The sequence below is a fragment of the Dermacentor variabilis genome, chromosome 1 (assembly GCF_050947875.1).
Source record: "Dermacentor variabilis isolate Ectoservices chromosome 1, ASM5094787v1, whole genome shotgun sequence".
Classification (NCBI taxonomy): Eukaryota; Metazoa; Arthropoda; class Arachnida; order Ixodida; family Ixodidae; genus Dermacentor; species Dermacentor variabilis.
In genome coordinates, this window is record NC_134568.1 from 235,859,373 (window position 1) to 235,872,665 (window position 13,293).

At 46.9% G+C, this 13,293-nt stretch overlaps 1 protein-coding gene and 1 long non-coding RNA gene across 3 annotated transcripts in view; one reads left to right on the forward strand and one right to left on the reverse strand.

The window, feature by feature from the left end:
• LOC142559899 (uncharacterized) overlaps positions 1-4,614 on the reverse strand; it is a 29,934-nt gene extending 25,320 nt beyond the window's left edge. The window contains exon 1 of the long non-coding RNA XR_012823260.1: positions 4,443-4,614. This is a non-coding gene — a long non-coding RNA (uncharacterized LOC142559899). The remainder of the gene's footprint in view (positions 1-4,442) is intronic.
• dpa (disc proliferation abnormal) overlaps positions 1-13,293 on the forward strand; it is a 135,994-nt gene that overhangs the window by 110,816 nt on the left and 11,885 nt on the right. For both annotated transcript variants that reach the window (XM_075671580.1, XM_075671572.1), the window contains exon 20: positions 8,378-8,619. In XM_075671580.1, coding sequence (XP_075527695.1) covers positions 8,378-8,619 — 242 coding nt within the window. The remainder of the gene's footprint in view (positions 1-8,377; positions 8,620-13,293) is intronic.

Sequence of the window (13,293 nt, forward strand, 5' to 3'; positions counted from 1 at the left end):
GACACAGACAGGTTTACATAATCAAGCTAAGTAATTTTGAATTAGAGCTTCCTCAGGTAAGGAAGGCGAAGGGAGAACTGGCCTTAATTAGTTTAGGTCTGTCACTTAGCACCAGATAGCTACGTGATCATTACCGAACTCCAAATTGCGAAATCAGCAAAAGGGAAAACCGTCTGAAAACCTTCTCACGTTACTAAATAGTCTCAGAAGGCCTCACTTATTCCGCTTTTCATCTAGCGCGCTTCTTACTGATGCTAATACGATGCAGCGTGATTAGAATAAATCACGACGTCCGACCAATAGTAACAAAACTTCCAAAAAATTTGTGCGGATTGTCCACAACAAGTCGCAATTAAACTTACATTGAGGCTCTTTATCTTCAGCCTTTATCAAGAAAAGAAACTAAACACTGACGCGTTTCCTTCTCCAGCGTTTAGCTATCACATTTTCATGAAAGTAATCAAACTAAGAAAAAAATCTGCCATACCATGAGCAGAAAAGACGAACGATAAGTTCTTCAGCCTAAACATTCCAAAATAATAATGTCGTCAAAGAAATTAAAGCTCATAAACGCAATTTACAAAACGTGCCTCCAAAAGCGCTCCTGCCAAATCAAACATGACTCGTTATGAAATCCCACTAAAGCATCTTATCAACTTGCGCAACTTGCGCGTGACCGTTCCAAACTTTATGCAACGCTGCACCTGTTTGCCTTACAGTTCTACACATGTGGTCACGCAAACTTTCCACTTCAAACTACAGAACTAGCCTGAGCCCAAATTGCAAATAACCTAAAAAAAATATTGTGGTATTCCTTACGCATTGTCAAACGTTCAGCGTGCAACTAATCTCCTACAAAATTAATACAAAAGAACAAAACAATTTGCAACGCTTTTTCCCGATTTGTTTTTCAGGCCTTAACAAATTTTTTCAGATGAGCTCGAGAGGGTCGCACCTTCTGGGTTTCTCGCGAAGAAGGTCAAAGCCGCTAATTCGCCTAACACTCCTCATAGCTGAGACTTTAGAACAACAGCTTCCGCGTACTAGAAGGGTATATTCACAGACCCGTGCACGCATTTTCCGCTTAGGTGCTTAGCAGTTGACTTTCTTTGCGCTCGCGAGTGACCAGCTCTTGTACCAGCCTACAGGACGCTTCCCTTTGTCCCGCTGCTTACAATGAGATGCCCTCGATGCGTGTAAGTGACGGTTACTATGCCTGAATCTTCACGAAACTCTCTTTTTCGCGACGTGCATCATGCCGATCTCTGATCTCTGCAAACGCATAAACTTTACCATTCTTCGCATTTTCACAGTCTTCGGCCGGATTCTGACTTTCGCACCTTTGCCTCTGTCGCCTTGGCGCTTTGCACGTTTGGTTCTAGATGTCTCGGCCGCGTCCGCCTTTCTCCTCCTGTGCGTACGCTTTCTCTTCACCATCTGTTTTGACCTATTCGAACAGCCATAAGCGACACATTCTGGCAGGACGGCCGAATTTGCTGCCTCCGTACAAACTTGGCTTAACAGGCCCTCTGTTTCCTGTGCTCTTTTTGGTAGGCTGGCCGCACTTTCCGCCTCCTTACACAGTTGGCCTAACGGGCCTTTCGTTTCTTGTGCGGAAAATCCACCACTCTCTACCGCCTTTTTCTCGCTTTCGGCTTCTAACACGTTCGACTCGTCACTGCATGCAGCTGCCTCGGGAATCGTTCTGTGGTCCTCTGACCGCTGCTCAATAGGGGACCAGCTGATCAGTCTCTGAGTCTCCTCCTGTGTTTTTGCCCTTTTCTGATGCGTGCCCAGGTAATTTGAAGTCTCCGGTTTAACATTCCTACGGACAGACTTGCTACCCTTTTGCTTCCCGGCACCATATTGCGCTTTGCCGCTTCTCTCTGATTGTCGCAGCGTACTGCGGAAACTTTGTCGCGTGCAACTATCCTCGACGAATTCTGCCACTCTCTTTTTTTGGCTTTCGAGGTCGGTGCGAAATTCCAGACCAAAGTCTCTGAACAAGGCCTTCTTAGCCCTATTGTAGTCACGCGCTTTCTCCTCAGACAAGCAGTTCATGAAGCACTTAACAATACTCAACGGGATTAATGGTGGTAACCTATCGATCCACAAGTCCCGGCTGACACCCTCTTTCTCATACGCACTCTAGAAATCAGCGAGGAAAGTTAGTATATCATCGCCTGCCTTGAAAGTGCGGAGCTGGCGTTGCGTTATCTGTCATCTGAGTATCTGACTTTTGCATTCAAGTTTTGCCATCGTAAGAGCAGGCCGTTGCGCTGTCTCCTTGTCGCGCCTCTCGTACTCTTCTGCCTTTCGCTTGCGCCTCTCTACTGCTTCACACTCGCACCTCTCACACTCCTCTGCTTCTTGCTTTCTTTCAACAATGGTTTCCCAAGCCTTGTCTGCTTCCTCGACCATCACTTCTGCTTTCATAACGTCAAGAACTGCTGCTTTCATTTTTGCGGAGCCTTCGGAAATGCCTAATTCGTTGGAAATTAGAAGTAGGTCCTGTATTTCTAATTTCTCCATAGCGATTGCTGTTGCTGCCTCTACTTTAAGCTTTCTTTCAGCGATGGTTTCCCAAGCTTTGTACGCCTCTTTGGCCATCACATCTTCTAGATTCATGATGTCGAGAACTGTAACTTTTGTTTTTTCAGAGCTGGCGCAAATGCCCAACTCTTCGCAAATTAGAAGGAGGTCCTGCACTTCGAATTTCTCCATAGTGATCTCGTTTGCCTTCAAAATTCAGACTTCCTTAAAACTTAAATCCTTATTTAAAGAAGGTGAATTTCCCAAAACAAGGGGGGGAGTGCCCTGCAGAAAACACTCATACCGTATTTACACGATTGTAAGTCGACCCCCCAATATCGCTTGACCGGGGAAAAAAAAAAAAAAAATCCAGAGGGCGCATTCGAAAACGGAAATTTATTAGTAGCGGACATGGTCATTGGACTACTCGTCTTCACTAGTGCTGCCATCGTCATCGTTGCTGCGGTCCCACAGCGCGTCGTGGTCCAGCGAAATTTCAAATTTGGCAAACGACCGTACCAGGACATCTTGCAGAACAGCAGCCCACGCCAAATGCACCCAACCACACGCAACCGTCAGGGAGGCTCTTTTGACAGGTCCGGTTGGCATAATTTCGCAGTCTTCTGCCGCCAGCCACTCGTTGTACTCACGGTGGAGCAGAACCTTAAAATTAAGGCGGAGGTCCAGGCTTATTTCATGACCACGTCGCACTTCACTGGCAGGGACCGATCATGCATTTCAGCAACGTACGCCGCAAGCTTAGCCTACAGCTCCGGAAAGCGTCCATACTTCGGCACGTGGGAAATTTCTCACTTGCCGTCACACAGGTGAAAATTTCGCTTCGCTGCAGTCGCCACTCTCGAACCACCCGTTTAGAAATATCGAAATTGCGGCCCGCTGCGCAGTGATTTGTTTCTTCGGCGTAAAAGATGGCAGCCCTCTTGAATGCTGCTGTGAACGAGTGCCAAAAGATTAGTGGGCCTGCAGCACTCATGACGACTGGGAAAGCGTAGAAGTAGCACGTAGCCGAAGTGAAGCGCGTCAAGAAGTTAGTCAAACCAATACCAATGCCTTTAAACAGAGAAAGAGAAACCGCGAGCGGTGTCTGCTCTTCCATGAACTACCGATACTCCCCGCAAGCGCCGCCGTTCTGAGGGTGCCGCCGCAAATGGGAACATCGGCGCTTTTATCAACTATCGACACCCCCCCATGAGTGTTGCATGCACTGTAAGACTCTCAAAAATGTTGAAAAACCCTTCCGAAAAGCGAACAAACACGCGGGATAGCGAAAAGATACGGGTAGGGCCATAGAGCAAACATAAAATTGTAACTACGCTGTAGCTCTCGTTGGTATGGCTTTTTTTGGCGGGGCCATGTTTTGGTTTCGATTGTAAGTCGACCCCCCAACTTCAGACTCACATTTTAAAAAAGGGGTCGACTTACAATCGTGTAAATGCGGTACTCTCCTAGCATCTGCTTTCTTGTACTAGAGATAGTTCTGGCGACATGAAGAGCAAACATTCGGCACTAGCTGGCCTGTCGTTATCGCTATCATCGGGAGACCGCAGAATTTCTCATTCATCGCGCTCTTTACTTACAACATACTTTTCCTGGCCTCACCGGCCTCCTCCCAACTCTTCTCCTCATTCTGCAAAAGCTCCACTTTCTGCCTTTTGCCTTTCGCAGGGCCTACCAAAATGCGCATCTGCTCATAATTTTTGAGGAGTTCTTGGATTTTCTACTTCTCCATGCTCTCCGTGCACCTTGTATTTCTTCCCCACGACCAATTTAGCCCGCGAGACACTCGATTCTTGGTCTACGAGACAAAATAACTAATAACACCGAACATCAGTACCAACTGCCTGCGCTAATGAGTCTAGCGAAAAGAGAAGCAAACACGCAGCACTCACCACACTGATGTAGCCAACGCCAACTGATCCCATAAGCTGCCAGCCACTGTTCCGAAGGTCAGTACACCCCAAGTTCCGTGGGGTCAATCTCACCGCTGACGTCCACTATTGCAAAGTCAGGGGTCCGTGCGGCCAACGAAGTTTCCATCAATGATGCCGTGCCAGGTGCCGTGAGAAACTGTTCCGAACAACATTTAACCCTTTGAGGGTATTTTTTTTTTTTTTTTTTTTTTTTCCGCTATATGCGACCGCCCAGGGTCGGTTTTTTTTTTTTTTTTTTTTTTTTTTGCAGATTCCAATTCTTCTTAGGGACTTATTTCGAAAAAAATTGACCATAATTTTTCTAGGGTGACCACAAAGTGAGAAAAAGATATTTTGTGTTGGTATATATGTACTCTTCATTCATGAATAACAACAATAAAAAAAGGAAATAAACTTATAAGAATTGAAAATTTGATGCATTGTTATACACATAGTTCAAGGCTTTGAAAATGCGCACACGAGAATATTTCACAGAACTCAAATGTCCCTGCTCTTACACTAATATTTACGTCCATAGCGTAATCGAACTGCGTAGGTGCGCACTCAAGAAAACTGTGTGGTTGTGTGCCCGTCAAAAAAGCAAGACGTGTGACAAACTTCCGCTAATCTTCATCTGATTGCCAACCCAAGGCATTCTCGCGAGTCTCAAAAATAAAAAAAAAGAAGAAAAAACGGAAACGCATGCATGGTGGCATCCTTCCTATGCTCATCCCTGTGAGCACTAAATGATCAAAAAACATGCAGTCGCCCTTTGAAGAACTAGTAACGAGATAGCCATCAGTTTGCAAGCGCAAGAAGCCGAAACCGCCCGCGGAACAAAACCCAAACCGCCGCCCGCCCACGCACCCGCCAATGCGCGAGCGGTTGTATATAGACGCACAGGAGCAAACTAGCTCTAAAACAAACCATGCAACGAAAACCGAGAGGGAGGCACGAGAAAAAAATTCCCTGTATTCCCACATAGTGGCAGCACATGACAGAAAAGAAGTTAAGAAATTGGCGTGCTTTTTAAATGTACAGACGGCGCCATATATTTACGTCATCGACCCTAATAGGGTTGAATATGTGAAGCCAAATTTAGGAGTGCAGCCCTTCCAGAAGAATATATGGTAATCTGTTCATATGCTGCAGGACTCCTTTCTGATAGACAAACTAAATGCTTGTGTTGTATACAGGGCGTCCCAGCTAACTTGGACCAAGGTTTTGAAAAAACCTATGCGTTCTTCAGAACAGAAATCACGTGGATGTTGTTAGCGTTTATCTAAACTTACAGTACCATTTTTGTGCTCGCCTTTTTTTTTTTAGTAATTAGCCGAGATAAATGAACATTTTAAATATAGCTTGAAACGTCCAGGCATCAATAGGAAAGTTGTGGAGCTTCACAAATATTGCCCAACCCAGGTACTTTCAATGAGATAGACTTAGCGTGCTCGTTTTTATTTGGGAAAAATGAAAGCTCGCAGAGTTTAAAAAACACCACGTGACAGCGCGCTCTGTGCACCCGAATGTGCCACGATTACAGTGCTCTCTTGAGTGATTTCTAAAAACATCGCCAGCGCCGCGCCTTCCCTTCACTTACGAGAAAGGGCTTCAACCTTTGCTTGGCTGTGACATTACCGGCAGTAGCTGGCAATGGCACTCCGAAAAAGCGCTTCGTCAGCAGTCGCGCGCCTGTCGCCCAAGAACGTGCCGTCATCAGCCGTTTATTCCAATATGATGAGAAGAGCAATTTTTTTTCCAGCGTTCAAGTCAATGCGGAATAGAAAAATGCACACAAAACATGCATCATACATCTGGAACCTGTGCGAGAGAGGGCATCATTTGTTACAACGCCGCTTTTCTTCCAAGTTGTGCCAGCGGCTAGATGCATGTGAGCGCGACTGTCTATTACTGTCGTGCCGCGCAACCATTTCGAAGAATTTGCTTGCAGTGCTTAAAGCATGCCGTACTCAAGCGAGCAGAAGGCGAACATGGTCTTAGCCTTGGGAGTGGCACGGGGCGACAAGAGGAAAGCTGCCAAGGTATACCGAAATTGGCATTGGGAGAGAAGACCTAGTGCGAACACAATTATGAGGAGTTACTTGATGCTGAAAGAAACAGGTAGCTTCAAGAACAGTGAAGAAGCTGAAGGAAACATTTTGGCTTTCATGACTGCAAACCCTCATTCCAGCGTGTGTGATGTGAGTGGTGAGGTCGGCATTTCAGTCTTCAGTGTGAAGAGTTCTTAGAAAGGCTGAAATGCATTCGTATCACCTCCAACTGCATCAAAAGCTGCAAGAAAGAGACTTTCAATGGTGGTTTGATTTCTCAAATTAGATCCTTGTGAACAGTGACGAAATAGTACTGGATTTTGTTGACAAAGTGCTCCGGACAGATGAGGCAACCTTCTACAGAAGTTCTCAAGTCAACATCCATAATGTGCATTACTGGAGCGATACAAACCCACATTGTGTGGCGCAGACCAGACACCAGTACCAATGGTAATTCGGTGTGTGGTGCGGTATATCTTTGACGGAAGAATAATTGGTCCCACATTTTTTGACCACATGCTCGCTGCTCAGCGGTACGTGAACGACATCTTGGAAGGCACAGTAGAAGAATTTCGCTGTGATCTTCCTCTTGCGTTTTTAAAGCGAACTTGGTATCAGCACGACGGTGCACCAGCTCACAGCAGCAGCGTTGCCCGAGCCTGGCTTGGTGAAGCCTTCAAACTGCCAGTGGGTCGGGTGGCATGGGCCAGTGGCATGGCTTGCAAGGTCACCATACTTGGCACCTCTTGACTTCTTCTTGTGGAGACATGTGAAAGACCGAGTGTACTGCAAACCTACAACTGCACCAGAAGCGCTAAAGGCAGAGATTGCTGAGGCCTGCAGCGAGATACCGTTTTGTGTCATCAAGAAAGCTACATTGGATGTGCTGAAAAGGTGCCAATACTGCATTATGGCAGAGGGCGACTTGTTTGAACACATTCTTTAGAGAGACGTCATAGCGAATAAATCTCTACAACCGTTATCCATGAAAAGAGCCATCTGTGTGAAACTTTTGTGCGGCATGGAAAAGGCACGTAAGTAATACGAAATTACAAATTCTTTGCCGACAAGGAATGGACAGGAAGCTAAAAAGCAACCTTCCGTGTCAGTTTACAATTCTTCCTTTTGTGACAACCAGCGTAATTCACATGACGTTGTCAAGCGTGTTATAATGCGTGTTTGCTTGTTGAGGTCTTGCTCCCAAATTCAAACTCATGAGCTTGTCATTTTTCCTCCGCATGCATTCTGCTAGCGTGAGAGCGCAATTATCGCCGCAGGAAGGGACCCGCGCTGTATTTCAACTGCCGCCCGAATCCACTGGCGTTTATCTCGGAACCAAGCACAACGCGAAACTCTGTCGTGGGCAGCACGAAAGGCGCGAAGCGAGTGCTGTTTTTTACAAAGCACGGTTGATAGCACTGTAATCATGGCACATTCAGGCGCACAGAGCGCGCTGTCACGTGGTATTTGTTAAATTCCTCTGGCTTTCGTTTTTCCCGAATAAAAACGGCCACGCTAAGTCAATCTCGTTGGAAGTCCCTGGTTTGGCCATATTTGTGGAGCTCCACAACATTCCTGTTGACGCCTGAACGTTTCAAGCTATATTTAAAAGGTTAATTAATTTATCTCGACTAATTACTAAAAAAAGACGAGTAAAAATATGGTACTGTAAGTTTAGATAAACGCTAACAACATCCATGCGATTTCTGTTCTGGAGAACGCATAGGTTTTTTTCAAAATCTTGGTCCAAGTTAGCTGGGACACCCTGTATAATGCTGAGTTAGCAAGCTTTTCTCAAGCTTGAAAACGGGAACTCGTGCTCTGATGAAGTTTTGTCAACAAAGTTTATTTTTTCACTTTCAGGAGTTGGGGCTGATGAAGGACTACATTGCATATGCACGGACCTATGTGCAACCCCAAATGAGTGAAGAGGCTGGCCAAGCCTTGATAGAAGCCTATGTAGACATGCGACGAGCTGGTAGTGGTCGTGGCCAAGTGTCAGCCTACCCTCGGCAACTGGAGTCCCTGATTCGCCTTTCTGAAGCACACGCAAAAGTCCGTTTTTCAAATGTTGTTGAGCTGGTGGATGTTGAAGAAGCCAAGAGGCAAGTGTCCTTACTCATTTAGGGCAGTTCATATGCCATCTGGTATTGTGCAGCATATAAAGAGTAACACTAAATAGTTTAGACTAGTAAAGCATTCCTTCCAAACTTCGTTTCCGTTCATTTGGTGAGAAAGGGTTAATTATGACTGAAGAAAAATAATGCCAAACTTTTTTGTTTTGAACTTTGAATGATAACCTTCTTGCCAGTTAACTCAGATCTGGTACAAGAGTGATTTCACGAATGTCGTAGTGGGTATTTTTTTATATTTTGGTGTACAGTACGCATAGCGCTGCGTAGGTGGTAGGCGTAATCGGAGATATCAGCAGGCACGGTGGGAGAGTCGACGAAGAATTCGCCAGGGACTCTTAGAGTGGTGCCAAACGTAAGCTCAGTGGCGTAGGTGGAAGAGTCGCTTTAAAGAGCGGTGCGGATGCCAAGCATAACGAAAGGAAGGCGCTCAATCCAGCATGAAGGAAAAGTCAAAGCCATGAGTGAAGTCTTCAATTGGTGGTGGAAACGTTCGATGGTCCCATTGGATATCGGGTGGTAAGAGGTAGTCTTGATGTGATTGACTCTGAGTAACCGAGATATATTGGCGAACAATGTGGAGTTGAATTTACAACCAGAATCAGTCTTAATGGTGTAAGGGACACTGTAGCAGCTAATCCAGAGTGTGATGAGTGCTTGAGCTATTGACTCCGCCGTTAAGTCCAGGAGGTGCATTGCTTGAGGCCATCGAGTTTCATATTAGTATAACTAGAGGGACATCTGGCGCTGTGATCGTTCAACCATCATGGGAATGATGGGAAGTACAGGCTTCGGATTGGCATTCTGTTGACTGGCGAACTAGCCTACAAGTATTTTTTGGCAGTTTTGGTCTCTCTCCAAGCGCAATTGCTGTAATCTGCAGTGAGATAGTGCAACACAAAGCTATCTGCCTTTGTTCTGTTGCTCGAAGTGGCGATAGCGCGCTGAGCCAGCGGCTGGGACTATGTTTGTGTTGCGGTGTGGTGTTGAAGCCCTGACGAAAAAGCGACGGCATTGTAAACATTTAGCAGAATGCGTTGTTGGGAAAGTTGGTTCATCGTATTTGGTAAGATTGGATGCGCTTTGTAGACGATTACAAGAAAGGAGACGGGAAAGGCGCACTGCCCGTCTCCTTCCTTGTGATCGTCTACAGAGCACATCTAATCTTTCCAAAAATCGTAAACATTGAAAGAACATGTTTTGACCGTTTGGACCTTGGTTTGTTAAGTGTCTTAGGTTGGCGGTGTAGCGTTATGTGCTTTATGAAACTTCAGAATAGGAAAAAGAAGGCACTACTGATACAAGGCATAGACAGTTGTGCTTCTAGTGGCTGGACAATAAAATTTTATCGAGGGCTTTATTATGCATTGCTCATTTATGTGCTCATTGAAATGCGTGTTTTAGGACTTTGAGGGCACAAACTTACTTGTGGTAGGAAAGGTTGCTGCTTCCTGGCTGTAGTCTAGTGTCGCAAAATGCGTAACTGCAAAGCTACGTCATAACACTTCGGAAGCGGTACGTCAATATAAAATATAATGAAGCATACTCATAGGAGGCCACAAGCATCCTAGCTAGCACTGCAGCAGATGTGCTTAAAAGTGCTTGAAGACATTCATCAATCGTGACAGCCGACGTAGCCTTTCGAAAGAGCAAGAGATTTCGCAAGTGCCTGTCTTCTGTGAGAAAAGTCTAGCGTTTGTAGCGAGCAGGCGTCGTAGCAGACGACGCTTGTAGCATTTCTCTCAAGGGCGCAACACTTTCTCACAACACAACATTTTTATTTCCATAAATACTTGATGAGTATTTTTACATAAGTACTAGTACAGTTGTTATTGCTGTTGCAAAAATAAACAAATAATTATTCTCTGGCATTAAATCGGGAACAGAATCGCACAAAAATGCATACCTGGTGTGTCCTGGTGATAAACCATAATGAACCGCGCTTCCATCTCAAAGTCATACAATGTTTATGTAACGTGTTGTACATTATATAACATACTGCAGAAATAAAATTAGATTTTACGCGATATTTGAGTATAGCTTCGTTTACTGCGCTGCAAGCAAACGCCATTAGTCTAAAGATCGAAGTCAATCCGAAGCCTGTACTTCCCATCATTCGTATGTAGGTTGAGGCAACGCTCATGAGAGCCCCCGTAGACACTAGCGCCACATTTCCCTCTAGGGTATTTATTTAGAAACTCTATGCTTCAGGCCATCTGGTGAACCTGTCAATGCAGGTTAACAGGTGGCAATGGTTTCCTTAGGGAGGAAGGGGGCCGACAATGTCGATGTGCAGATGGCTGAAGCGGCTGTTCGGAGACGGGAATGTGTCAAGAGGAGTCGCAGTGTGGCAATGCACTTTAGACTGTTGGCACTTGAGGCACGCACATGACCAGAGATGAACGTCTGCGTTGATACTGGGCCACACATAACAAGAGGTGACGAGTCTCTGTGTTGCGTAAATGCCAGGATGAGCCAAAGAACGAAGGGCATCCAAGACGGCCCGGCAGTATGGGTTAGGCACGTAAGGACGAGGACATCCCAAACGAGGGGCACGTTGCAGTTTGGAAGCTAGATATCTTCATACACCAGAGAGGTACAGCTCATGCAAAGCAGCCGGAGTTCGGCGTTGACACTCTGGGTGGTAGCCATGGCCATGAAGTCGATGACCGGTCGGCCGTGGTCTGTTGCATGGATGGCGGTGTGAGAAAGTGCGTCAGCAACAGCATTGGATTTTCCGCTGACATGAAAAATATCGCTGTTGAATTCAGAAATGTAGGCGAGCTGTCTGATTTTGCAGGGAGCCTAGAGGTGCTGCTGGACACTAGGGCAGAAGTCAGTTGTTTATGGTCGGTAAGGACATGGAAGGAGCGTCCCTCAAGAAAATGTTGAAAGTGCTTCCCAGCCAAATAGATGGCGAGCAGCTCTCGGTCAAATGTGCTGTAGTGGTGCTCAGGGGGGGTGCAAGCTTCTTGGGAAAAAAAAGGTGATGTGCTACCAAGCACCAGCAATGAACTGCTGCAAGATTGCGCTGACACTGGTGTCCGATGCATCAACCATGACAGATGTTGGGGCGTAGCACCGGCAATGGCTTCTTTGAGGCCTCTAAATGTGCTGTCAGCAGTGTCGTTCCAGGTCATGGGAGTATTCAGTGTCTTGAGGTGCTAGAGAAGGTCGTGTAGAAGAGTATATTGGCATAATTGGGAATGAAGAAACGGTAATAGTTGGCGAGGCCACGAAATTCACACAGTTGCCTGGTGGTCGATGGCTGACGAAACTCACAGATGGATCTGACGCGGGTCGAAAGTGGACGAATGCCGTGTGCGTTTACGCAATGGCCGAGGAAATCCAACTCCGTAATACGAAATTCGCTCTTCGGACTGTTCACGACAAGACCAAACTTGCTTAGTCTTGTGAGCACTTGACGTAGATGGAGCTTGTAAGCTTCAGCAGTGGTGGTGTAGACGAGGATGTCGTCAAGATAGGCAAAATGGCACAGCGAGCCACGTAATACCTGGTCAATGAAACACTGAAAGGCTTGCGCAGATATTTGAACAGGCCAAAGGGTGTTATAATGGCGGTCTTGGGGATATCTAAGGGTTCCACAGGAATCTGGTGGTAGGCTTTCACTAGGTCGAGCTTCCTAAAAATGGTGCAGCTGTGCAGTGCCGTCATAAAGTCCTAAATGTGAGGTATTGGGTACCGGTCCGGGACAGTGGTCTTTTTGAGAGCGCGGTAATTGCTGCAAGAGCACCAGTCACCGGTCTTCTTGGGCACCAAATGGAGTTGCGAGGCCCAAGGACAGGAGGAGGGATGACTGAAGCCAAGGTCAAGCATGTGTTCTAACTCCTTTTTGGCGAAAGCTAGACGATCCGGCGCGAGGCGACGAGGCCGAGCGAACACTGGAGGGCCAGTCATGACGATATGATGCGTCACGCTGTGAGCGACCGAGGACTGAAAGGAGAGGGGGGGGGGGGGGGGGTCGGATGAAGTCCAGACACTCTGCAAGGACGGCCGACCAAGGGTCGGGAACGGCCATGTGTGCCTGGAGAAGCCGAAGCAGTGGAGCACGACAGCAAACTCTTTGGCCTGTTAAGCTCATCTCGGAGTCCAAGATGCGGCTGTGCCGCATGTCGATGTCGAGCTTGTAGTGCCAAAGAAAGTCAGCTCCGATGATGAGCTGGCGCACGGCCGTGATGACAAAGATCCAGCGAAAGGTATGTCTGAGGCAGATGTCAGGACAGGACAGGCAGATGTCTGTTGGTCTGGGTGATCAATCTGTTGACCGCGGTGAGAGGAGGCGAGTCGGAAGGATGGCGGCACTCAGCCAACATAGGAGGAAGGATGCAAATCTTGTCGCCAGTGTCGGCGAGATAGCGGACTTTGGTGATGCGGTCACTGATGTGGAAAAGGCGACTGGATCTTGGGCTGGGAACAGCGGTCATTGTCAGTGGCTGTTTCCAGCGTAGAAGCAGTGCTAGCGCTGTTGGTTTGCACGAGATTCATAGCGACGGTGGTACCAGCAATCCGTAACTGGAGGAGGAGAACGCTGTTCAGAGTAACTCGGGCTGGGATGGCGAGGTCGTGATGAAAAACGCGGCCGGCATGTTTGGATGGCAGCGACCATAGCTGTCAGTCGGGCTACTT